This window comes from Canis lupus, chromosome 32, assembly GCF_011100685.1.
Source record: "Canis lupus familiaris isolate Mischka breed German Shepherd chromosome 32, alternate assembly UU_Cfam_GSD_1.0, whole genome shotgun sequence".
Lineage (NCBI taxonomy): Eukaryota > Metazoa > Chordata > Mammalia > Carnivora > Canidae > Canis > Canis lupus.
In genome coordinates, this window is record NC_049253.1 from 10,718,634 (window position 1) to 10,745,015 (window position 26,382).

Sequence of the window (26,382 nt, forward strand, 5' to 3'; positions counted from 1 at the left end):
AACCAAATAACCATTTGAATGTAACTTGAGGCCTTCAAGAGCTTGCCTTTGCCTCTTCCACAGATAATCACATTTTAAACTCTCACACATTGGGATCTGCAATATTTTCATCCCTGTGATAATATCTCAAAACAATTGACTTGTTTTATATTGTTCGTTTTTGTGTGTTCTTGTGCTTCAGACTATTCTTTAAGAGAAATTGTATTTCCCATTTCATAAGAATAGTGTCTTTGGGGAAAAAAAAGACTTTTTAAAATTTACATTATGTAGGGTTTATCTTACTTATTTTCTGGCGATCTTTGTGATAAATGTTCAAATTATACTTAGCTTTTAAGTTAGTTGATTCCTTCCATGGCATTAAAATTTCACCACCAACTGAAATTCTTTCCTTTACCATACTGTCCATAATAGTTGCCATAATCCATATACTGTTAGCAGAATCATGTTATTTAAGATGCTGTCAACTAATAACATGAAACAATGGGTAAAAAAATGAGGAAAACAGCAAAAATTATTAATTCTCTACTCGTAGAGAATTTAGTTATTGTGGTCAATGTTATTAGTATAATGCGGGTGAAAAAAAATTAAAATCCCTTTTCCTGCTTTCTCTCACTGCTCCCTATCCATTTTATGAAATATGTTGAAAGACATATTAAAATGATTTGAATTCCACCTAGGAAAAGAACACTACAAATTTAAAGCTGTCTTAAAGAACTTTCAAATATACACAGGTTCAAATCTCTTCTAGGGTTTCTCTTTAGACTTCTGAGAATTTTGAGTATTCTCAGAGTGATGGCTGTGTGGTTTGATGCTTAGATTATTCCTGATTTCTCACCAGTTTGGGTAATAACACCATGAATGGAACTTTAGAGATTTTTCTCACTGCATTGGAAAAACACAGTTGGTTTTGCCCTACCCCTGACCTTCAGCCCTGCCAACTTGGCCTAGCCAGCTGCTGTCCACTTCAGCACCTTCTGAGTATTAAAAGGCCTATATGTTTAGAATTTTCCTTAGATCTTCATCATCATCATAGAGAGGCCTCACTGGTGGTGACCTTCCCCTTCTAAAACTCCCTAGACTGAGCTCTCCATTCCTTCCCTGTCCAGATTATCTACACACCTCTTTTGTTTTTTTCTCAGAAAACAGAGAACCCAATTGATTGGCTCTTTTTTCTTTTGTCCCAAATCTCTTCATTTAAAAAATATTAACACGGCTCACTCTGAGAGGTGTAAAAGCTTACTTTGGGTATCATAGAAACCACTTGCTTTGCTTTTAAAGATCCCTAGTAAGAGAGTTACCATATATATTGTTATTCCAAGATACTCTGTCATCTGAAAAGGGAATTTATGGTGTATCTTAAAGAAGCATTTGCTATGTCAGTGGTTGTCGTTTTTCTAGTTGTTATTTCCACTTTAGAAGTTCATCAAAGGTTCTGCTGCATAGTATTAAATGTATCCTTAGGTTTGAGATATTTCTGGACTGTTGGCTCTGCTACTAATTCAGTTTTTGTATTTTCATGGGGGGAAGGGTGATCGTGGAGAGAAAGGGGACTCTGGAGCCCTGGGACCAAGGGTGAGTACATTTCTCATCTAAGCTTTTGGCCCCTATAAGCCCAGATTTGACTCATGTGTCCATGTGGCTTTTCGCAAGGCATCTAGACTAATACCCAATAATAGCACTGAGATAGACTACTGATTTTTTCTGCGGCTCCCCTTTTATTCTTATTTTTTATTTTAGTCACCAGGAGCAATGAGTGTGTAGATTCTAACACATAAAATCAGCTCCACAAGAAGAAAGTCTAAAGAACTCTATGTACTTTCCCTCTGCTAACTGACCAATAGCAAGCCCATAATCATACAGCTAATAGAATTTTCCATTTTTCAATTAACCCAATTATAAAGAAAGCAATAGCTCATATTTTCAAAGCCTTTTTTAAAGACAGGCAAAGAATTAGCACATGACTAATGGAAATTTAGTAACAGAGCTAATGAGTAGGGTAGACATATTCATTCCCTATTTGGTTTAATTTTAATGGAATTATGTTCCAATTGAGAAAGCCAAGCATTTCGTACAGAATAGTGTTCTATCTTCTTAAAGAATAAGGAAACAATCTATGAGATGTAGAAGAATAAAAAGGGATATGTAGACATGCTTAAATAAACATTGTTAAAGTCAACAAAATGTTCAAGTCAAATCAGATTAGCCTACATTTTATAATTTTTAGAAAACAGTTACAGAAATCGAATCATCTCTCTTTTCTTAAAAAAATCAGATTTCATACGTTTAATCTGCCATCAATAGGAAGTTAAAAGCATTTTCTTCTTAGCAATAGGGACAAAATTTGAACATGGTTATTCTGAGGTGCAGTTGGGCTATATAAAGGAATTGATGGTCAGAGAGAGCTGCATGTTGCTATTTCTGTTTTTTGCCATAGTCCCTTATACAGCCTAGCTTAACTTCCATGATTTTCCCCTGGTTCATTTTCTTCACAGGGTCCACCTGGTCAAAAGGGAGATCAGGGAGCCACCGAGATCATAGACTACAATGGCAACCTCCACGAAGCCTTGCAGGCAAGTAACTGCCCCCTCCCCTGACATAGACACTGATAAGCACCCATGTGATATGTGTACATATCAGCTTCCATGCTCTGTCCCCAGGATCCCAGGGGGCTCCACTGCTCAAAGCACACCTTCCTGAGCTACCAAGCCATCCCCTTCTCCATGCCCCAGTATATCCTCTTTATTTCTTAGCATTTTTTGATCTTTCTTTTCTTCACCTTCTGCCATCAGATATGCCTTAATGTTCTCTAGTTTAAAACTTGTGCTCATTTTGCCAGTCTTTGTCTTCTTTCTTCAAAAGCAAGCCTAGCAAAGCAATCAAGAGCCCTGTGGCTCTAGATTCAGAGCTGCCTGGATGCAAATCTCTTGGCTTACTAAGTGCATGACCTAGGGAACTTATTTAACTTCTCTGTGCTACAGTGTCCTCATCTGTAAAATGAGGATAGTAATACTACCTGTCTGAAGGGTTATTATGAGAAATAAATGGCTAAATACATATTATACACTTAGAACAGTGCCTGTCACATACAGGCACACTCAGTCCTCAATAGTCCTCAATAGATATTTCTCATTACTGTTACCATTCATAATATAATGTCTTACCATAGAGAAATACCTGTAGAGTAAAAATCCATAGACCATGTGGCTTGTCTCCATCACCTTTGCTTCCTATTCATCCTTTTCATGCTTGGACTCCTCATTCTAGGCTATATCTGTTGAAACTACTCTTATAAAGGCCAATAATGACCTCTAGGTCAACCCATTATACTCCTTATTCTTGATTTTCTGTGACATTTATACTAAACCATCTTCCTTTTGAAACGTTTTCTTTCTGATTTTTATAATCCTATACTCTCATTTCTTCTAGTTGTCCTCTTTGTTCTGTGTTAGTATTTCCAGTTTCTCTGTCATCCTGTAATTTTTGATAACCTCAAGTCTCTGATCTTTTCTTGGTTCAGTCATTCCTTCTGTGTTTTCCTGTGTGTGACTTCCAAGTATTTCACCTCCAAGTCTGAGCTGCAGGTACTTCTGGCTGTCAAAGAATATTTCCACTAGGGATGCACCATTGCCTTATCAACTCCTACCAACACACGCAATTACACTGGTCACTTTTTCCAGCAATCAAATGATTCCATTTTTTAATGAATCATTGTCTGTTAGTCCAGACTGTAAGTCTTTGACTTTCTTGAGATAGAAACTTTAGAGTAATTTTAAACTGTTCTTAGCCCCTCATCCATTACATCTCACCATATGCTGCTCTTTCCTTTTTCAAAATGTCTCCTAAGGTGATCTCATTCTCTGCATTCCCAGCTCGGTTCACATCCTGTTTGCTTCAGAACTACCACTGCAACAGGCCCTTGACCAATTCTTTTGTCCCTAGTGCCTCCCTTCCCTTTCTTACCCATTCTACATATCACTCTAAGACTAATTTTCTTAAACTGTCACTTTTTTGATAGCTCTAATCTGCTCAGAAACCTCAATGACCCCTTTACCTACTCTATCAAGCTGACTTTCATCTGTCTTTCAAAGCTCTATAATCCTGCCTTTCCTATATAGAATTTTCTATTTCCTCACAGCACAAATTTTCCCCAAGAGTGGTCATATTTAACATATCCATAAAAACCACCCTCTTTTTGCCTGATTTATCCCATACTTCTTCCTTTTCTCTCACCCATCCAATCCCATCCAACAATATACTGCTGCGACTAGATGATTCTTCCTTTTGATGCATTCAAACCTTAGCAGTCAGGGCCCAGTAACTTAATTAATTGTTATCAAATCACATAATTTATTTGAGTCCTGCCTTTTACCAGATTGTAAGTTTCTTGGTGACAGAAGTATGTCTCATGCTTATTTTATATCCTCCAATATACCTGGCAAAAGTCTGGGCATGTAAATATTGAACAAATGGTGACTGATTGATGAGTGAGTACACTTAGCATACATGTACAATCAATTTCTTTGCTTGAAGCCAAATTAGTTTTAAATATTTGCCATTTTGTACTTGATTAAATTATTTCCCCCATCTTTATGATTTTATTCCTAGTATGTAATTATGGTAGATCTACATTTCTATATCCTCTTTATTTCTTTTCTACAACTGCCATTTTTAACTAGTAAAGCATTTATTGAGTCATTTTTGCAGAATCTGCCTTCAGCTCAGCCTGTTTTTTTAAAGATTTTATTTATATTTATATTTATATTTCCCAAATGAATGAGAACATATAATGTTTGTCCTTCTCCCATTGACTCATTTCACTCAGCATAATACCCTCCTAACTCTGGGAAACGAACTAGGGGTGGTGGAAGGGGAGGAGGGTGGGGGTGGGGGTGAATGGGTGACGGGCACTGAGGCGGGCACTTGACGGGATGAGCACTGGGTGTTATTCTGTATGTTGGCAAATTGAACACCAATAAAAAATAAATTTATGGGGAATCCCTGGATGGCTCAGCGGTTTAGTGCCGCCTTCAGCCCAGGGTGTGATCCTGGAGTCCCAGGATCGAGTCCCACGTCAGGCTCCCTGCATGGAGCCTGCTTCTCCCTCTGCCTGTGTCTCTGCCTCTCTCCCTCTCTCTCTCTCTCTCTCTTTCTCATGAATAAATAAATAAAATCTTTTTAAAAAATAAATTTATTATAAAAAAAAGATTTTATTTATTTACTTCAGAGAAAGAGAGAGCATGGGGCGGGGCAGGAGGCAGGGAACAGAGGGATAGGGACAAGACTCAGGCTCCATGCTGAGCGCAGAGCCCTGACTCAACTCCGGGCTCAGTCTCACCACCCTGAAATGAAGACCTCAACCAAAATCAAGAATCAGAAGCTCAACTGACTGAGCCACCCAGGGTCCGCTCAGCCTATTTTTCTTTTCATTTCATTCTTTTTCTTCCGGTAAATACAAGGAGAAGCATGCTTACCACTTGGAGATATGTTGCTTGGTCAGTATGTTTGGTCAAGAGCTTGAAATAGTGCTCCTCCATGCAAGTGGATTAGACATAAGCAGTAGTCCCCGGGCTATTGTTAAGCTCTAGAACCAGATTTCTAAATTGTTCCTTTTCCCATACAAACTGATAACTGCATGCAGAAGGAAAGAGAGAAAGAGAATAAGTAGTTTTGGTGTGCCTACTATGTTTTCAAAGCTTTTACTTATAAAATATAAGGAAATATTTTTAATTTATTAGCCATGTTGTAGATTTCCCTTCAACTTCTTTCAGTGACACCATAACTCTTACTACCACTTTAAAAGGTGTACATTCTCTTAGCTTCCAAGAAATGCTCCAGTATTATAGGCCATGGCCATTTCTGGAAAAAAATTGTGTCTTCTAAAGTATCCTTTGTATGAATAGAGCCAGGCATGAAGCAAGCTACTCTGAGCTTAAAACCAAAAATCTGTTTTGATCTCCCCTCTACTATTAACTAGCTGAGTCATTTTGGGGAAGTCACTTGGTATATCTATATTTCATGATCTTCTTTGTAAAGATATTTGGGAATAGATTTTTTTCTAAGAGTCCATAAAATATAATATTATGCTTTGGGTCACTTTTTAGGAGCTCCTGAACACTCTTTGCTAATATGTGTAAACACACTGTTCCTTTTAAAAAATTGACACCTAGGTCTTGACATGAAACAATATATGTGCTCAGTTTCTTCTTCCACCTTAAATTCTATATGATAGGAAACCAGTCAATATCCGTCATAGTCAACTAATTCATGTTTATATCTCAACCTAAAGATTTATTATTGTAATAGGGATATTAGGGCAACCATGTGTTAGGCTCGTAAATAGCTTATAGTTTTTAAAATTATTATTTGTTTTCCTAATAGAGTACTGGAACAAAGGCCCCTAATAAAATTGATTAAGCCATTAGCCTGAGAAGAGGTAGTAGACATTTTTTCTTCTATTCTTAACCAGTGATAGATATTCACCATTTTGTCAATTTCATTTTTTAAAAAGATTTTATTTATTTATTTCAGAGAGAGAGAGAGCACAAGCAGAAGGAAGGGAAGAGGGAGAGGGAGGGAGAGAATCTCAAGCAGTCTCCCCACAGATCATGGAGCCCTGACTCAGGGCTTGATCTCATGACCCTGAGATCATGACCTAAGCTGAAATAGAGTCAGTCGCTCAGCCAACTGAGCCACCCAGGCACCCGAAGGATTTCATTTTATTATCGCCTCCTCTACAAAAAAATCTGCCTAAAAGATCTAGAATAATTAGGTAAACGGGTGTACATTATAATTATAAAACTATCACATTAGAAATATAAAATTTTACCTCTGTTGGAATTTGCCTTTATTGAAAATTGTTATCTGCATAAACATCTGCCATAAGCCATTTATTTTTATTTTTAAGTTTCCAAAATTAGGAGTAAAAACCTACTTCCTAACTCAAGTTTTTAAAAACATTCAATACCATCTAACTTAAACCCATTGTCTAGTGTAAATATGGGTGATTTTCAGTTTCCATAATTTTGAGAAATGAAAAAAAATAACCTTTAATTCTAAAAAGATTACATAAGCATCTCAGAGATTAAATCACAACCTGTAAGGCTTCAGCCTGTTTGCAGTTGCTCCAATTCATGCCTCCCATTTCACATTGTGCCTCACTAGAGAACATGTCTTTCTTCATCACTACCAAAAATTCTGGTTTTCCGATCATTCGTGGAGTTCAAGAGAGAATGCAACTGAGTCCACATAGGTTCAACTTAGAAAAACCAGATAGAAGAAATCCAGAGTAAGCCAACATCTTTAGGATGTCTCTGTGTGCCTGCACACGGGTGCTTCAGGATGGTGGTAAAAACTATGTTGTTGAGAAGTTAAGCTTAGTTTGCCATTTGTTCTCTTATTATTAGCTGGATAAAACTCACCTATGTAACTGTTAGGTCTCACAAAATATACTTATTGACAAGATGACATAAACTCCATCTGTTAGGTAGTTCAGTTACCATTAATAATACACCTTTATTATGCAACTCATTATAAAACATGTTGTTATCCTTACATTTTTTAAAAAGACAATTTTGTGTCCAGGTGGAAAAAGAACTCAAATATGGTACATTTGGAAAACCTCATAGAGTTCAAATTGTGAAGTCCCTTCCCTCTAAGGTTTGAGGATTCTGCTTTGTAGTTAAAAATATAATATATAATTGGAAGGCAGTGATGAAGAAATTACTTCTACTATATAATACTCTAATAGCCTTTTTAAAAATGACTCACCTACTTATAGGAGTAAAGAAGTAGCTTTCTCATAACCATAAATCTGACTCCTGCTCTAGGTGAATCCCTTAAGAATAAACTAAGTGGTACCTTATGTTACACAGATATGATAGTATAAAAATCTGGGCTGTGATATTTTTCTTAAAACTTGCCCCCAGTTTATGGCCACTTTGCCCTTTGTCTTAGAAGCTCTGGTGGTGCGCTTTTTTTCTACTGTGTTTTCTGTGAAGCTATAATAACCATGATGGATTTTATCCTAGAATATAAACATCAATAATTTGTAGACATTCATAACCATATTACTTTCTAAGGATATATGACTATGTCACTAGAGACCCAAGTGTTTGAAATAAAATCATAATATTAAGATTATTTTTCTACAATAACAATAATAAACAATAGCAGCAACCTCAACCAGAAATTGGAATGGAGGAGTGGCAAACAAAGGGATGGTGTTGAACTAGTATTCACAAGTTTACATTAACTGGATAACGTTTCTCTGTGAGCAGAGTTGCTGATGGAAAATGTGCTCCCTCTATGATAATATCTGGTGGTTATGGGTCCTACAGAACTTTTAGCACAAGTGGTCCCTGGGTGGCTTAGTTAGTTGAATGACTAACTCTTAATTTCAGCTCAAGTCATGATCTCACGGTGGTGAGATTGAGCCCCACCAGGGGCTCCATGCTAGGTGTGGAGCCTGCTTGAGATTCTCTCTCTCCTTCTCCTTCTGTCCCTCCTAACCCCCTACCTTCCATCCTGCCCTCCCACACATTTCCCTCCCCACCCCCTCGCCTGGTCCCACATGCACATGCTTTCTCCCTCACACACGCACACAAAAAGAACTTTTAGTATAGGACTTAAACTTATAGAAAACACTAATGCAGAAATGATTAATGGATTAAGGACCAGATGTTGTGGAGATTCATACTTTGACAATATACTTTGTTACAGTGCTCTGGTACTTTACACTAAGAAACTGGATGAATTCCATGTCAACTCCTATCTTTATCCATGGCACCCAAAAAAAGCTAATTATAATGCAAAAAATAAGCTATAGACTAAAAAGAAGAAAATATAACTTATACATACAATTGGATATTTCTGTTTTCTTTAATTGAAGTGCTCTGGAATGGAACTCTTGTGAATAGCAGTTTCTTGGTTCACAGTCCTGCCAACAAACCTCTACGATACACCATTTTACTACATAGATTTCTTTAACCAAGTGAATTAAAATCTTGACATTTTCTGTTTTCTTTATGCATAGTTTTTAAAAGGAGAATCTAAAACTAGTTTAAAAAACAACCTTTCATCAGGTGATGAATGGCGTTCTGATGCCTGTCGCCCCACCAAATCTTTACAACTATACTGTATTCATTTAAAGATAGGATAATATGTTCTCACTATCTCGTCAGTCCCTTTTAAGACATCAGGCTTGCTAAAACATATCTAAAAAATGAATTATTTCAGAAATGTATTATTGTACTTTAGCACACAAAATAGGTAACTCTGTCTTTGTCAATACATTTTCCCAACAGAGGATTACCACCTTAACTGTCACGGTAACTCCTATTGCATGATTTCTGTGGTTTGTGACTTTTATTTGGTGTTGATGCATGCCGGTAATAATGGTACTAATGTAGCACTTGTTTTTGTCTGATACTTAGTATTATGCTTCCTTATATTATTAAATCATTTGTTTGCTTAGTAGAAAAGACCAAAAACAAACAAAAAAAAGTTGTTGTTACTTTTCTTAAAGTCTTTGGCCTTATAATAATAGCTTTGTTCTTTAGTGGTTGGGAAATCAAATCCTTTCTGGGGGTGGGGGGAGTCTGGGTGTCTAGAAATATAGGTAATATTAGTAAGCTAACTCATCCCAAGGAGATGAATGTGGGACACAGCAGCAGTTTTGCATTATCTTATAAAATCAACTCAAAAGCGTCTTCAGTGTTATATTACCTAAATGTATTGATATTTTTGCATATAAGTAGGTCACTTTTATAATTGTATAACATGTAAATTTGTCCTTGTTGCAAATTAATTTTGGAGGATGTTTGACTATGACAGAAATAAGAGAAATATATAGCATACTTATTATTTAAAGCATAAATTGTAATACAGATACTTACCACTTTTTTAAAAATTGTCTTTTCTTGATTTAGGGTCCCCCTGGACCACCTGGACCTCAAGGACTACAAGGGCCAAAGGTTATTCTTCATTTTGCTTGTTTCCATTTACCTTGTACGGTATAGGGAATCCCAACTTAAATATCTGTATCTTTGAAAAATCATTCTTAAAAACTGCTGGAGAAGAGATCAGCAATATTGCTGATCTAAGAATAGATCAGCTCCAGAGAGCTAAGAATAGACATTGAGGTCCGGGATAAAGGAAGAGGGATCAGAAAAAAAGGAAAATTAGGAAAGAAGGGAGAGAAATAAGAATAGCATTCAATTTAGAGGGAGGATACTGAGAAACACAGAATATTGAAAGAGGGAAAAACAAGTTTTATAGAAATTATAATTATTATAGATATTTTATATAAATAATAGTTATATAATATGTGTTATATATTTATATATTGACATATATTCATATATACACTAACTGTAGTGTATGAAAAAAGGAAAATATTTGTATAGAGGATTGAAGGAAAATTTACTCTAACACTAAAAAAGATTTTTCCCTTCAATTCATTTATAATAAAAAGAACAGGAGAAGCTTTAGCATGATGTTATTGCCGATGACAATTTGAGGAATCATTTTTGAGTCATTTTTTATAGCACATCCTATTCTATTTATTCAGACATTCTGCCATTTAAATATTATCTAATGAAACATACCGACTATGAAGAGCAGAAACCTGGAATTACTTGATTATATCTCAAATTTATCAGTGGTGTTAGCTTTATCCATCCAAAGTCAAACTTAGTTCGTTAACCACATTTGAGCAATTAACACATAGCCAGTGTCTCTAGCTTTTCAGAACTGAGCTATGTGTGTTGAAATATGATTTTCATCATTGGAGTTCTGTAGGAGATTCAAGTAGTTTTGAAATCCATCTTTTGTTGATGCCTTTTAAGGCAGTTTATTTGCTTAGTCTGTCACACACACACACACACACACACTCACGCTAGCTTCTGTACCCTTCTCTTTCAAGATACTTAAAAACAGAAAGCTAGCACATAGAAAGTTATTTTTCTACTATAAAAAGGAATATAAAGTAAAATGTTGCTGAAGGCCTTACCAATAGAAGATATATTTAGAATATAGAGCCTAATTTCAAACAGATTTCATGTAAAACATTAATGTAATGTTTGGGATTTTCTAACTTTCTATTTTTCTATCACATTCTGGTCCCTAAGAGATGAAAAACAAATATGCTCCAGTTAATTTTTTTCCTGGTAAGCAAGTGAGCCTGGATCCCTAATCTCCAATATCTTGGTGAGCTGGCCTAGACAACCAAGAAGAAAATCTGCAGATTTCTTTTTCCTCTGTGTAGAATCTATTAGGATCTAAGTTCCTTGCTCTTCTTCTCACTTGACTAAGTCTCCAGAACCAAAATTGGCCCCAGTGCTAAGCACACCTCAAAAGCTTCTAGGACTTTACTCTTCTTTAAAGCCCAAGGGATTTACAGAATTCCAAAGGATACCCATCCTTTGTCCTGAAGAGGTAAGAAGAAGCACCTAGCCATGAAGGGTATATGTAGGGTTAAAACCTATACCCACCTCTTTGTTTTATAATCCAATTGCTATTCATTTTAACTAGTTCTTCACTAAGTCATATTTGAGCCTCCACTCCATGATACAGACTGATATCTAACAGAGATACCTGGATATAGTAAGGGGTTTCAATAATGAGCTTACAGATTAGAACAGGAGATAGCCAAGTAAAGACACAATTATTAATAAATAGAGTAAGTACTTTGATGAAAAGTATGTGCTATGAATGTGCATCTGGGAAGAATTCTCGGTCTTGGGAATCAAGGATGACTTTGAGCTGAAACTAAAGATAAAAGGAAGCTGGCCAAATGAATGTCATACGAGGGCTGTGGGATGGGGTTAGTCAGACTCCCTTACTCACCCCTGCCAGCCTTCCCACTGTATTATCACTCTGCCCCCACCCCACACACCACACAATGATCCTATGATTGAGATCTTGGGCTGGCTAGTATAGTCTTTCATGCTTTCTGTGATCTCTCCTTGAGAAGGCTGGGATCACTGAGGTGAGATGTGCCTATGACCAAGAGTCAGCAAATGTAGCCTGAGTCAGATATAGAACCCATTTGCAGTGGGGACACACAGCCTCAAACTGACTAGGAACCTATTCAATTAGTGTTTCTCTTTCCTTTATTGACCAAGGATTGTTTGACTTCTTACACATCAAGTAACTCTTTGCAAACTACATTTGATGAGTGAAAGATAAAATCATACTTCAAGAGTTATGTTTTCTTTAAACACTTATAGGTCACATTTTGAAGGTAAAAGCTTAGCAAAACAATCATTTTTGGGCCCAGAGTGTTGAAAAGTATTCAGACTGAATGAGATGAGGGCTTAGCCAGGTGCATCCAACCTCAGCAGACTTGTTTGTGGCAAAGAAACTTTTCTGCTACCACAGAGAGCAGAAAATCAAGAGTAAGGAAAGGCTTTTTCTTTCTTTTTTTTTTTTTCTTTCTTTCTTTTTTATTTGTTTGTCAGGCTTTCTTTAACCATTGGATAGTTCAAATTTCATGCTGTGGCCAATAGCTCTTAAATTTTTACTGGGGAAAGGATCTCTAACCATTTCAATATCGTTGTTTATACAAGCCTTTCTAGAAAAATACAGTCCTCAAACAAGCCTTTCTAGAAAAATACAGTCAAGTCAGCTACCTTGAAAGTCTGTCTGTGAGGCAGGACACTCACACTCAGGAGAGTTGATTTTACAAAATTTCCACAGTGTGGGAATCAGGGATATTTATAATTGGATCTACAAAATAATATCTTATGTTTCAAAGAATTTGTCTGTTCAGTACCTTTCCAAATGAAAAGTGACTAGACGTTTGTTGTTTGAATAAATATCTAGCATGTTGCTTACATTTGTTTTTAATATCTTCAGTTAAGAAAAAAAATACATTTGGGGTTTGTCAAGTTTTCTAATAAATCATAATGTGAATAGTAGTAAACTTTAGTTCATCCCTATCATAATATAATTGATCCAAAAGTAATTTTATGGGTTATGTGGATTAAGATATCTGATTGATTCTTTCTGGAAGTAGCACATTCACAGTCATGAATCTGTATCCACTGCTCAAATAGTACCAGTTAAAATATTGTAAACTTGTAGGGCTTTGCATTCTGTTCTTAAGTCAACTGTCATGTTTTTGCTTTTTTCTCAAGTTGGAAAATAAAGAGAAATACAGATTTTTTTAAGGAGAAAAAAATTAAGTAAGGCATATAGGTTGTTGTTGTAGGATATGGTCAGCCACCAAATGATATTTATCAGTTTTCTTTCACCAGTTTTTCCATTAGCCTACACCTCACTTGGGGCAAAAATAAAAACTTGGATCTTAGCTACATATAAGTATTGTTGTATATAATCTTCAAAAATGTTATTTCACTTAGTTTTGATATGTGTATGATGTAACAAACCCTTCTTGGATTATGATGCATTTGCTGAAAATCAAATTGCACTGTCATCAACTAACATGACTTTTATTTACCAATGATAAATGGAGGCAAACCATCACTTTTTACCTTAACAGGGAGAGCCAGGATCTCCAGGAATCCCAGGAGTTGATGGAGAGCAGGTAATTTTCAAAGATACATATTGTCATTTAAAGCATCCTAATTAATCACCACTTTTAATATAGATTTAGAGCCAAAATGACAGGAGTGTTGATATATAATATCCTCTCTCTTTTTTTACCATCTGTTGTAGAGACTACATTAACTCTAAAAAGCAACTGATTTTAAATTAGACATTAGTTTTTGTTTTTTGTTTTTTTAAAAGGGGGGGCAGCCCCGGTGGCGCAGCAGTTTACCGCCGCCTGCAGCCTGCGGTGTGATCCTGGAGACCCAGGATCAAGTCCCATGTCAGGCTCCCTGCATGGGGCCTGCTTCTCCCTCTGCCTCTCTCTCCTCCCCCCCACCCCGTGGGTCTCTATGAATAAATAAATAAAATCTTAAAAAAAAAAGTTAGATATTAGTTTTCTTTGCAGAAACATACAAGCAATATGACATTTTAGTTTTGTCCCATTACTCCTTATCAATCTACACAATTTGTGACACCTCAGCAAATTTTTATTAGACTTACAAGATTATTACCAATTTAGTAAGAATAAGCTAAGTTTTGTCAGTGAATACAAATAATTCAAGATTAAAATCAGTTGACCAAAGTTTCCACAAAATTATATATTATTACATATGTAATTTTTGAAAAGATTTTTTTCCCACATAAAGATTACACCTAAGTTTTAAGATCATTAGGAAATACAGAAACAAGTGAGGCATCTGTATCTTCACAGAATATGGCAGTATCTACAAGGGTTTCCCTTAAAAAAGAGGTTGGCAAACTTTCTATAAAGTACCAAATAGTAAATGTTTTAGGCTTTGCAGGTCACATACAATCTTTGTGACTTTTTTTTTTATCTGAACATCTATTAAAAATTTTTTTCAGTTCTCAGCCTACGCAAAAATAATCCCTGGGATGGTTTTGGTCTATAAGATGTGGTTTACCTCTGGCCAAAACAGAATCTAAGACCATGTAGATACTATTTGGAATTCAGAGTCAAATCACAATGATTAGCTTCAAGATATTTGCTGTAGATATAGGCTTCCATTATTTACTCAAGAAATGGCTAAAATAAAAAAAATGGCTAAAATCAAGAAGATCATAAGAAATCAAGAGGATCATTGAGACAGCAAAATATGCTCCTCAGGAGATAGTATTAGATAATAAAATTAAGAGAAGAGTTATTTTAATATCATAATTGTATGTTGAAATCATAATATGTTACATCAAATAAATGTGATAATTAAAAAAGAAAGAAACTATAGCTGTTTTGCTATTATTAATCAGAGAATATTAGAATTTAAAAATCTGGTTGTATTGGGGTGCCTGGGTAGCATAGCCGGTTAAGCATCCAACTCTTGGTTTCGGCTCAGGCCATGGTCTCAGAGTCGTGGGATAGAGTGCTGCGTTGGGCATGATGCTCGGTGGGGAGTCGGCTTGGGATTCCCTCTCCCTCCCCCTTTGCCCCTCTTGCTTGTACTCTCACTTTCTCTCTCTAAAAATAAGTAAATAAATCTTTTTAGAAATTCTGATTGTATTACCTTTCTGAATGTTCATCATTAAAAATAATTAATTTGACATGCATAATGACATACTACATAGTCCCTACATATACAATAGCTGGATTTTTTCCTATAGGCTTTACAAGGTCTTCGTCTGCTACTAAGTCCAATAGTAGAGATTGGGTATCCTGCTGCTCTTCAACACTAGATTCCTAAAACCACCCAGGGGCTGATTAACCAGTAAGAGCCATCTACCCATTGAGGCACCTACCTACCTACTACCCACCCACCTAGCGAGTGATTCTGAACTAAGTGCTATAGGTATAAGTAAAGAAGAGAAAGGTTCCTGTCCTTAAGTAGTTTGTAGTATGGAAAAGATGAACAAGTTTGTACAACCAGGGGATTCCTTACTATCAGAACTATGATTATCTCTGCTCAAGAACGGGCCATCCGGTTGTATGATAGTGAAACCGCTTGGATGAAAATGCTTAACACTATAAATTAACTTCAGTATTATTATTATTATTATTATTATTATTATTATTATTATTATAAAATTCAGATTTGTTAGCATTCAAAATATACATGTATCTATTTCCTCACCATTAGAGCATAAAAATAACATCATAGATCACCTCATAGGGATGTCGTGAGAATAAAATAACACTGTGGAAAAATTGAAGTATTTCTGAGCTTAACTGACACTGGTGCCTAATGACTCAGTAACTAATGATTGGTGTCCATATTATTTACCTTTCTATATATTGAACTATTGAAACTGATGGTGACTGGAACTTCCGGCTGGTTTTAAGAGTGGTGAGGGTGTATCGTGAATAGAGATGGGAGGAATTTATTTGAACTTTTGTTTAAGTAACATTTCCAGGTTCAGAATGTATATTGTACTGCTGAGAATTCAATTACTTAAACTGTTTTCAGGACCAGTGGTTTCAAATTAGCTGCCAGGTAAAAATACAGAATCTGGAGAAATTATGTTAACACTTAAGTTCATGATTTTCATACCTAAGTGACCTAAGCAATAGAATTTAACCACTTTTATTACATGAGAAATAGTATTGATTCGATGTAGAAGGTTTCTATAATAAATAACTCTACCTAATAGTGAAAATCAGAATCATCTCAGCATAGGATCATCCACTGACAAAATTGATCTGTAATTCTGTTTTCCCTAAAATGTTACTATCAAGGGTCAATATGATTTTTACATGCAAACCATATCATTTGTAGGGACTTAAAGGCTCAAAAGGAGATATGGGGGACCCAGGCATGCCAGGTGAAAAAGGAGGAATCGGACTTCCTGGATTACCGGTATGTGTATACTTTTTAGGTTGTGTTCATATTAAGATAAATTAAATCATCAGAAAACAGTCACGGGACCCAGGCATGCCAGGTGAAAAAGGAGGAATCGGACTTCCTGGATTACCGGTATGTGTATACTTTTTAGGTTGTGTTCATATTAAGATAAATTAAATCATCAGAAAACAGTTACATGATTAGCAGCAGTCTCATCTAGTGATTCATTTAATATTTTTATTTTTAAATATTTGAAGTAATTTTGGCTAATCTTTCCAAGTGGGCCACTAACTAAAACAAGTTTTAAAGCATCTAACCAAATGAATTCTAAAATAAACCTTCATGTTTTCCTGAATTATTCCCATCAGCAGATAGTAAAATAAATATGGTTGATCGCTTTAATTTGGTATGCATAAGATGATGGTAACTGGTCATCTTTAAATAAACCATAATAAAAAAAATTAACAAACTACAAAATAAATATACAATTTAAAAACAAGTTACTTTTGAAAGTACTCTCTTTGTGTGTATAGAATGGAGTTTTAATGGTTTTACCCCATAATTTTTACTGAGAATTTGGAAGGGAAAATATTAAAATAATGTGGAAAACTTCACTGCCCTAGATCTGTTTTAAAACAAAGAAGTGTATTTAAAAAAATGTCAATGAAAACTAAGTTAAAAGACTGACCTTTGCTATTAAAGTAAGCACCACCATAAAAAATATAACATTTATAATCTGACATGTTTAACAATGTGTAAGTTTAACCAATCAAGCCTAACCTAGTTTTTATTTACTTTATATTTTATTTCACATATCACCCATAATCCTAGAGATTTAGAGAAGCTTGCTGTTTGAGACTAAAATGCAAGGGGATAAATCCTTCTTTTGTATATCATGTACATAATATTATAAAAATTTCAAAAGAATGTTGGGTTTGGGGATAAAATTCAATTGTTTCTTACATTTTGGAAACAACTTTACCAGCTCAATTCTTACTGGTTATTTGTAGGGTGCCAATGGAATGAAAGGAGAAAAAGGAGACTCCGGGTTGCCAGGTCCTCAGGGTCCTTCTGTAAGTCCATGATGGCTGAACTTCCATGGTTCCTAAAGAACTCTGAAGCAGGCCTATTATTTACCCAGTTCAACCTGTGCCAGATGGCTTATCAACAGTAGAAAGACTGTGAACCTCTTAGTGTGTCAAACTGTAGAGGAAATGTCTGTCAGCCTTGTACAATGAGAGAGAGAGTATCTCAGAGGTCTGAGGTAAGCAGTTTTTAGGGGACTCCCTTATCCTAAGGAGAAAAATCAGTGGTTTTCCCATAAAACTTTTGGGTAGAGCTTTGTGAATACAAAACATACCTTTTTTTTTCTCTCAAACCCTGTTTCTACTAGGTGAAATAATTTGAGAGTTTAATAGTGATTGTGCTATTATAGCATTTCTTGGTAATCATTTGCTCTCTTTTCTTTTAATGTACTTTAAATTTATTCTGGCTTTTGTAAAAACAACTGTATTTTTAAGTTCTTTTTTTTTTAATTCTCATAAAGGAATTTCTTAATGTAAAGGACCAAATGCATCACTTCTTTTAGTATCCTTCTGCCTCTACAGCTATTAATGGCCTTAGCAGAACCCCAGCACAAGATTCAAGCCAAACCGCCTTATCTAAATGAAGTAACCAAATCCATGTTTATGTTTTGGACATACAGATCATAGGCCCACCAGGCCCACCAGGCCCCCATGGCCCACCAGGCCCCATGGTAAGCCTTTCTTCTCTACAACATGTAATCATTTATTTACAAGCATGCTACTAGAAAAAACATGTACACATCCCTCAAAATAGCCAGTTTGTATTTTGTGCTACTCTCTGTGGAATGGACAGAAAATACGAGGTGCTTTGAGATATACTGACTTTGTATTGTCTTTCATTCCCTCAAACACATCTCTTGAAAAGAGATAGAGTAGTCTTGTGATAGGAGAGTTGAAGATAGATTTGACAATCTATAGTATGAACATCAAAAAATCATTTTAACCAAACACTGTTTAGGCCATTAATAGCATAACAAAATTAATAATTGTAGCCATTAATGAAGGTATCTAACCAACTTTGAGATCCTTTAATGAGATGTTTAATAGGAACATTTATAAAATAAGATGATAAGAATTGAAGCTCACTTCCACAGATGACATATATAGTGTTGCTTCCTTTTCTTTTCACCTTTACAGTACTCTGGTGGACCCAGTATATACCACAAGTATCCCTTAGTGACCAATAGAGTCAATGGGCATACCCTCACAAAACTCATTTCTGGTGAGGAAGGCAGCCATTAAACCAGTGTAATTCTCAAAATGTCCACCTAATAGCACTAGTGTTAAGGCTAGAGCTTAGAAGGTGGAGTGCCTCAAAAGCCTTTGAAGCACAGACAAGTCAGGCAGCCTCTAAGGTCTCATTTATCTCTAAGGTGTCTAAATAAACCTCATGTCTTCAGTCACACAGATTAAAAAAACTGTGAGTCACTCTTTCCTCCTATTGTGTTCTAAAAAAGAGCTTCACTAGAATGATCTAAGCCACAAAGCAGAGCTCTAGACCCAATCATCTATTTCTTATGAACTGCCATTTCTATTTCATTTCATGAAACAGTTATAATTAACCTTATTTTCTTAAAACTAAACAGTTCATTAAGAATTAAGCAAATGGTGGGACGCCTGGGTGGGTCAGTGGTTGGGTGCCTGCTTTCGGTCCAGGGCATAATCCTGGAGTCCCAGGATCAAGTAACATGTCGGGCTCCCTGCACGGAGCCTGCTTCTCTCTCTGCCTATGTCTCTGCCTCTCTCTCTCTCTCTCTCTCTCTCTCTCTCTCTCTCTCTCTCTCGCTCTGTGTGTGTGTCTCTCATGAATAAATAAATAAAATCTTCAAAAAAAAAAAAAGAATTAAGCAAATGGCATACTTTGGGCTTTTTAATACACCCTCCACTTTAAGTTAAAAGATTAAATTTTAAAATGCTATATCCTGTTCATATGAAATTAATTTGTTAAAGGGATCTTTTATTACTAAAATAAGACTATTTGATAAAGTAACAGCCATTTCCTGAAAATCTTTACCCACCACTTATCTAAAGAGAAAATATTATTCCTATGTAGATACATGTAACAAATATCTGTATATTGCTTGATAAATAACTTTTTTGTACTATTGTATGATTTTGCTGTTAGGTATTTAAATACTCCTTTCTCCAAAGAGTTCGTTTAAATCACCTGAAAAAAGTTTAAAGCAATCCACAGTAAACTTTAGGTAATTTAGTTTGGCTAATTAGTCTCTTTAGTTAGATTTTCCACAAAATACAGGAGAAAAGCCTTATTCATGTATACATTATAACTTCTTTCCATTGACAAACAACTGTTATGAGAGCCTTGAAGAATTCATTGTTGTAAGAACAAATGCATTCTAACCAATAATGCTTAGTGTTCCTGTATTAGAATCCTTTCCTTAGTTATAAATTAATTTAATTAATTAAATTGCAACAGCATTCCAAACTTGACCGTCCTTTCCTCATTTCCTTCTTTAGATTCCTCTTGGGTCTAGAGGACTTAATAATGCAAAAGGTTTCCTCTTCATTAGTACTTAAAGTCTGGGACTTTTATCTGGCAAATTTCTGTGTTTTAAGACTTCTATTCCATTTAACCTTATAACGTGTTTCACATATTCCACCTAGATTTTATAAAAATATGGATCTGAGAAATAGGAGTAGTGTGGGTTCACAGTACTTTTAACATTTTTTCTCTTATATAACCCTGGCAGATTTCTCCTTCCTTCTCACAGGAATTTAGCAGAAAGAATTGCTGTTAATGAATTTCCAATTACAGAACAAACCAAGAGCTCGAAGGAACTTTCACTAGGTATTAACAGCCACTGGCCTGCCTCTAGCTATAGCTCAAACAGGAAAATTCTTGTTTCACATCTCTTCGATTACTCTCTACAATAATCACTTCTTCTAGGTAATAGTGAATCAATTCTTAATTAAAATCTGTGTTTTTCATTTTCAGGGACCCCATGGACTTCCTGGACCAAAGGTAATCCAAAAAAAATCCCTTGATTATTTGATTTCTGTTTCCTTGTTAATCATGGAGAAGCATAACGGAAGCATGTCTGTCCTGTCTTATTTATCTGTCAAGTAATGTTGATAATCTTTAAGCCTTTAAGTATCCAGATGTTTAAATCTCACAACACAGAATGACTTACAACAAATTTAAGTGATATCACCTGGAGATGAATTATTCCTCATTTTGCCTTTTCCATGACACTATGTAAGTTTTTTAAGCTACTAATCATAATATACTCAAAATCAACCATTTAGAAGTCAATCTGATGAGATTCTCAGTTCAGACTAGTCCAGATGCTCTTTTTTACTATGTATCGTTAGTTGCAGATTTAGATGTTACTGATACTCCTTGTTTGTCATATAGCAGTACTGCATCTAAATGTTTTAAAATGCTTTAACTACCCAATATCTTAATGTTGTACTCCCCCCCACCCCAGAGATCACTGGTCTAGAATGAGGTAGGGTGTATCAGGTGTGCTATAGGGAAGAGAAGATTACATCACTTACGTGTATTCTATACTCTGGATCAACAAGAGAACAATAGAGAATATCTCTCCTTGTCAGAATTAGTGCAGCTTATATTGTAAAGATGGTTTGTACCTATTCTTTGCTTTTGTGTAGACCAAGAGGACATTTTGGAGGATTAAAATGAGCCCTGAAAGAAAGGCTCCTTCTTCCAGGGAGCATATGTAATGAGTACCTATGTTCTAATCTCAGCTTTGTTACTGACAGGCTGTGTCACCTTGGGCAGACTATTTACCCACTCTGATGCTTTGCTTACTCAACTAGACAACTTACCTCCTATGGTTGTGATAATTTAATGAGGTATATTTATAAGCTACTTAGCAAAATATCTGCTGCAGTTGTCGAAAAACACCCAGTAAATGTCAGTTGTTATCTTGTGATTTGATGCTTTGTCATGAATTTAAGAATTCAAGAGAAAAATGCATGAGAGAAGGTTCAAGCACTCTTGAAAGCTCCTCAGTAGTGAGTTGGTGCATTTAAATGGTGAGGGATAGGGGAACACATAAATGCAAGAGCTAGAAATCAGAAACCTTAGAGGCAGCCCACCCTCTCCTGTAGGGGCTCCCCCTGCCCACCCAGCTTTAGGAGTACAGAAACCTAAGTTTCATTTTTGGGGTCAGGCAGGTGACTCACCCAAGAATGGGAAGAGTTTATGCCTTTTTATTCTTAGAACACCCTATCTCCTGGTAAGGCCAGTGAATGACAGTGTCTCAGAAGTATGGACTATAGTTTGGAGTAAGGGCATTTTTCTGGCATCAGAATAGAGAGCCCATCTATCAGCTTTGTGGTCTTGGTAGTTATCTAACCTCTCTGGGTTACTTATCTAACCTCTTTTCCCACTCCTTACTAAATGGGTAGTTCCTACTCTAGGCTTCTCCTTAGATTTCAAGGCACCACTTAAATCACAGATTTCAGAAAATTCTAAAGTTGAAAAGATCTCAATAGATTACCTGTGCTCATTCCTTGATTGTATAGATGATAAGCTACAGGCCTATGAAATTTAGATTATTTGCTCTGAGTTCCATTGCTAATTAAATGACTGATCTGGGACTAGAACTTAGGTCCAGGGTTGATATTTGGTCTTTTTGCCACTACATTCAATTGTTTATAAATTCAATGGACATCTCAGTTAATGTCCATTCATGTTAGTGTATGATTCCTTACCACAGAATTTCACGGCCTACCAAGGCAGCCCTGCCTATTCATCATCTCAAGACCTCTAGCCAAAAGTCCACACACATGCAAAGGCATTATTCTCAAGTTGAGACCAGACCAGTTAATTAAAGCTGACTACTGAGCCTTGGCCTTAACTTCACATTGACTTTAGCCCTGTTGACATTCCCAGGATCACACTTTACCAACCACAGCACATTTGGACTTCCTATAGAGGCAGCACTACAAACATCCTATCTTCAGAATCCCCATAACCCCCTAGGCCGTGCCAGTGTGTTCATTATTTTGTGACCCCTTTGGAAGTTCAAACGCTAAGTGGGGCCCTGAACTCTATGTTTAACAAACATCACACTGACTTTCATTAATCAGATAAATGGGGAAAATACTGCCCAGGTTAATAATCCCTCCTGCCATGTAAGCACATGCTCTCCCCACTCTCACTTCTAACCAGTGAGACTCTATAGGGGATTTGAGACTGCATCTTCCTTTCACAAATCTTTCCAGATTTTCGTGATGAAATTAATGCGTTTACTTAAAAATTGAAAAGTGAACAGGGAGCAGGTCAGAACTCTTTATTTCTAACATGGTGCTGCTGATAGAAAATAGAACTCTTTACTTCTAACATGGTGCTGCTTATTCTTAGATTTTTTAAGGATCAGGGTCAAGAGAATTTATTACTTACCATGACTTCTGTAATGTCACTTAAGGTTAAATTCCAGCCTTCTTTATTCTGACATTGGACAGACGGACAGTTAGTAAAACTACATTTAAGCACTGTGGTCTTCATATTCTCTTTTGCAATTAGTTGTCTATTCTGTGGATTAATCCATGTAGGGATCTGACTTGGCAACGTCAGTAAATGTGGACTCACTAAATGGCACTACTTCAAACATCAGCTGCTACATTTTTAGCTCATTCCCCAGGGCAAAATGCTTAAAGGCTTAAGATATCTGTATATAACACTGTCCTGCATATTCCAGTTTTTCATTCCAGCAGAGTGGGTTTTTCGTACTGAAACTCCTTCAGCATCCTCCACTCTGTCTTTGATTTGCTTGGCGAGAACAAGGTAGAATAACACCATTTTCTCTGAGGTAGAACTGAAAAACTGGAACTCAGGCATATGCATTTCAATTGTAAAGAGTACACTTTCTCGGGAGTTTTGCTTCCTAGAATGTTATTTGTCAATTTCAGGTTATTAATTTTTAGAAATGTCTGAAATGAATTTTGAACGGATGCAAGACAAGTCTAGCCTGACTCTGCTGTTACCTAGAACTGGAATCTGCAACCATTTCAGAGACTGGCTCTCTTCTCTCACAGTTGAAACACCCATGATAGCAACCAAAATTGGCATTTGCTTTTGCATTTAGGGTGAACCAGGGTTAAATGGTGTTAAAGGATTGAAGGGTGAACCAGGTCAAAAGGGTGACAGAGGACCCCTTGGTCTTCCAGTAAGTAAAGAAAACTTTCCATTTCAGTGCAAATCTCAGACTTTCCTTTTTTACCCTAAGTAACAACTCTGGTTTGCTCAGTGACTATCTTACATTTGAGACTTCTGTAATTGGAAAACATATTAGAGCAGAGATCAGCCCAGTGTTGTTTGATGCCTGCTCTTGTGTCAGAGGAAGACCCCATGACAAATGATGCTCTAAACGTCCTGTCATTCAATTACATACATGCCAACCTTCTTCTTTAAAGGCTGATGATTCTTCTCCCATCGCCCTGCCCTTTAAAAAAGCATTATGCTGATTATGTCATAGTTTCTCCCATATGTTTTCATAATTTAGCGCAGTTCAAAATCCTCCCTTAATTTTATTTTTCTCCTTTGATACCAAAAATTGTGGCCCTCTGTTGGGTGGCAGGTATGCAATTGGCCATTGCTGATGGCGTGAGGTCAGTACTGTGGCTCCTTACATTAATCAATCATATCATGGTCTAAATGTTTTGTGTTATTTGTTTTGAAAATGCCCTGGTTCTTTGGGCAACAGTGGACAGTATAGAAGTATTCTGAAGTTGTTTCAAGATTTTTTTGGAGATTTTTATTTTTAATGAAAAGGGAATTTTCATATTCCATGCACTTTATGCCTATCTTCTTTCCACAATAAAGAGATTTTTAAAAATGATTGTTAAATATGAGGTTTTAGTTTCAAGGTTTTAACATGCTGACTATTCAGTGAATGCAGATAAAAGTAAAGAACATTATAGATTACATTTTTTTTTAATTTTTTTTAATTTTTATTTATTTATGATAGTCACACAGAGAGAGAGAGAGAGTCAGAGACACAGGCAGAGGGAGAAGCAGGCTCCATGCACCGGGAGCCCGACGTGGGACTCGATCCCGAGTCTCCAGGATCACGCCCTGGGCCAAAGGCAGGCGCCAAACCGCTGCGCCACCCAGGGATCCCAGATTACATTTTTAAAATAAGACACAGAATTGGTAGAAACTAGTTTATACACATATTTTAACATATTAAAAAATGTTGGTACTCTAAGCTCTAAAGTATTCTACTTGATAGCAGTGGAGGCTCAAGAGGAAAGTTTGTTAGTGGAAGCAGTGGTAGAGGTCGTCATGTACGATCCTTTACACAATAAAAATTCTTTTGGGAACATCCTGAATATATATGAACATGAAATGTTCATATACATTTCAAAAATTAAATAAGACATTAAAGGACCAACTTAGACTTAGCAGTTATCTGGAGACATCTGAGAGAATATTTTTATCTGGAGAAAGCAGATTTTGTTTGATACCTAACACAAGATTTCAATAAAAATCCAAAGTTTGTATGTAAAAAAAAAAAAAAAGCCAGTGCCTTACATAGGTCAGGCACATACTAAGTTTACTGTTCATTCATTTTTTGAATGAATGATACAAGCTTTGTGTTAGAGGATAGGTTAAATCACACCAATTAGAACAATGGACTATAGGCACAAAACCTCTATAACATATGCGGGTCATTAATTCACATTCACGTAAATATAATGTTACACTATCAGTACAAAATTTTACCATTTCCCTATTTGTTTTTAAATATCATAATATTGGTGACTGAATAGAGTATCAAAAGGCAAAAAGAAAGCTCAGATTTCTGTTTTATTAAACCTTCAATCTGATTTCTTTAAAGTTTGCCTTAATTTCAAATTTTTGGGCTAGTGATAACTTCTATGCAATATCTACATATGGTAGCATTAAACAACAACATAGATTTTTAAAAATTTTAATCATAACTAAAAGATGCATTTTACAATTATAGTCTGACTCATAATAGAACTATACAGAAGAAATTGTAAAATAAAAAACTAAAAATACCAAGTATATATGGTATAGCATTATTGGTAGAGTTTGCAGCTGGAATAGATTTTTTTCTTCCATTTTTTATTATTACCTATATCTGAAGCATAAAATGGGAACATAATCCTGCAACCTTGCCAAGAGAATTTATAGGGCTAGTGTATCATCTTTCTTAATACTACTTGATTTAATCAATATCTTTAAAGGACTATAAATCAGTATTTGAGTTTTGAGATACAAAAGCCATATTCAAAGAAGTAATTTTGCTTATTCTTGAAACAAGCATTGAAAATGTCATATTTTAATTATACATTGTACATAGCTTAGAGTTCGAGGTAAAAAACAAAAACAAAAACAAAACAAAAAACCATGCATTGCCTGAGAACAACGTTATATTTTTAAAGCATCTCCCCTTCAGACTCTGATGCAATGATTTTGAAGTGAACTGAGGAACAATTTTGTTTGGGACAGTTATTTTTTGTTTGGACTCATGAAATTTTTCCTGCTTTTTCCTATTCGTAGAAGTCCCTCTAGTGGTAACTAATGTGAACACAGTAAGAAAACCCAGAAAATAATGAGTACTGTTCATGTAAAATCCACAGAGCCATTTTGGCATGTTGAAATTCTGCGTTTTTTATTCATAAGTGCTGTTTTAACAAGAAAAAACAGAGCCTTTTTCTTCTCCTCTAAAATGCTAACTTTGATTGATTATTATAATGAGCCCTTAGACTATTGGCCATTATTTATTTCAAAATCTAAAGAAATATATTGTCAATAGTACAGTCTTTCAAAAATGTATATCATATGGAAATTAGTGGTCTGTGAATGTTACCAGTAACTACTTTAAAGCCCACTTTATAAACCTCGTTAACTTGATCTCCAAATAAGAATTTGTCGAATGGAAATGTCATTAAAATGCCATCATCTGTGGGGTGTTTATTGTCATGTGTTTTGT

The 26,382-nt window shown here is 35.7% G+C and overlaps 1 protein-coding gene across 6 annotated transcripts in view; it reads left to right on the forward strand.

The window, feature by feature from the left end:
- The window catches only part of COL25A1 (collagen type XXV alpha 1 chain), a 444,588-nt gene that overhangs the window by 396,143 nt on the left and 22,063 nt on the right, over nucleotides 1-26,382 (forward strand). For 4 of the 6 annotated variants that reach the window (XM_038581926.1, XM_038581929.1, XM_038581924.1 and 1 more), the window contains 10 exons: nucleotides 1,528-1,572; nucleotides 2,493-2,570; nucleotides 9,303-9,326; nucleotides 9,927-9,971; nucleotides 13,502-13,546; nucleotides 16,278-16,358; nucleotides 17,354-17,416; nucleotides 18,049-18,099; nucleotides 20,385-20,411; nucleotides 23,506-23,586. In XM_038581926.1, coding sequence (XP_038437854.1) covers nucleotides 1,528-1,572; nucleotides 2,493-2,570; nucleotides 9,303-9,326; nucleotides 9,927-9,971; nucleotides 13,502-13,546; nucleotides 16,278-16,358; nucleotides 17,354-17,416; nucleotides 18,049-18,099; nucleotides 20,385-20,411; nucleotides 23,506-23,586 — 540 coding nt within the window. The remainder of the gene's footprint in view (nucleotides 1-1,527; nucleotides 1,573-2,492; nucleotides 2,571-9,302; nucleotides 9,327-9,926; nucleotides 9,972-13,501; nucleotides 13,547-16,277; nucleotides 16,359-17,353; nucleotides 17,417-18,048; nucleotides 18,100-20,384; nucleotides 20,412-23,505; nucleotides 23,587-26,382) is intronic. The other 2 variants (XM_038581927.1, XM_038581928.1) reach the window with 1 other exon arrangement.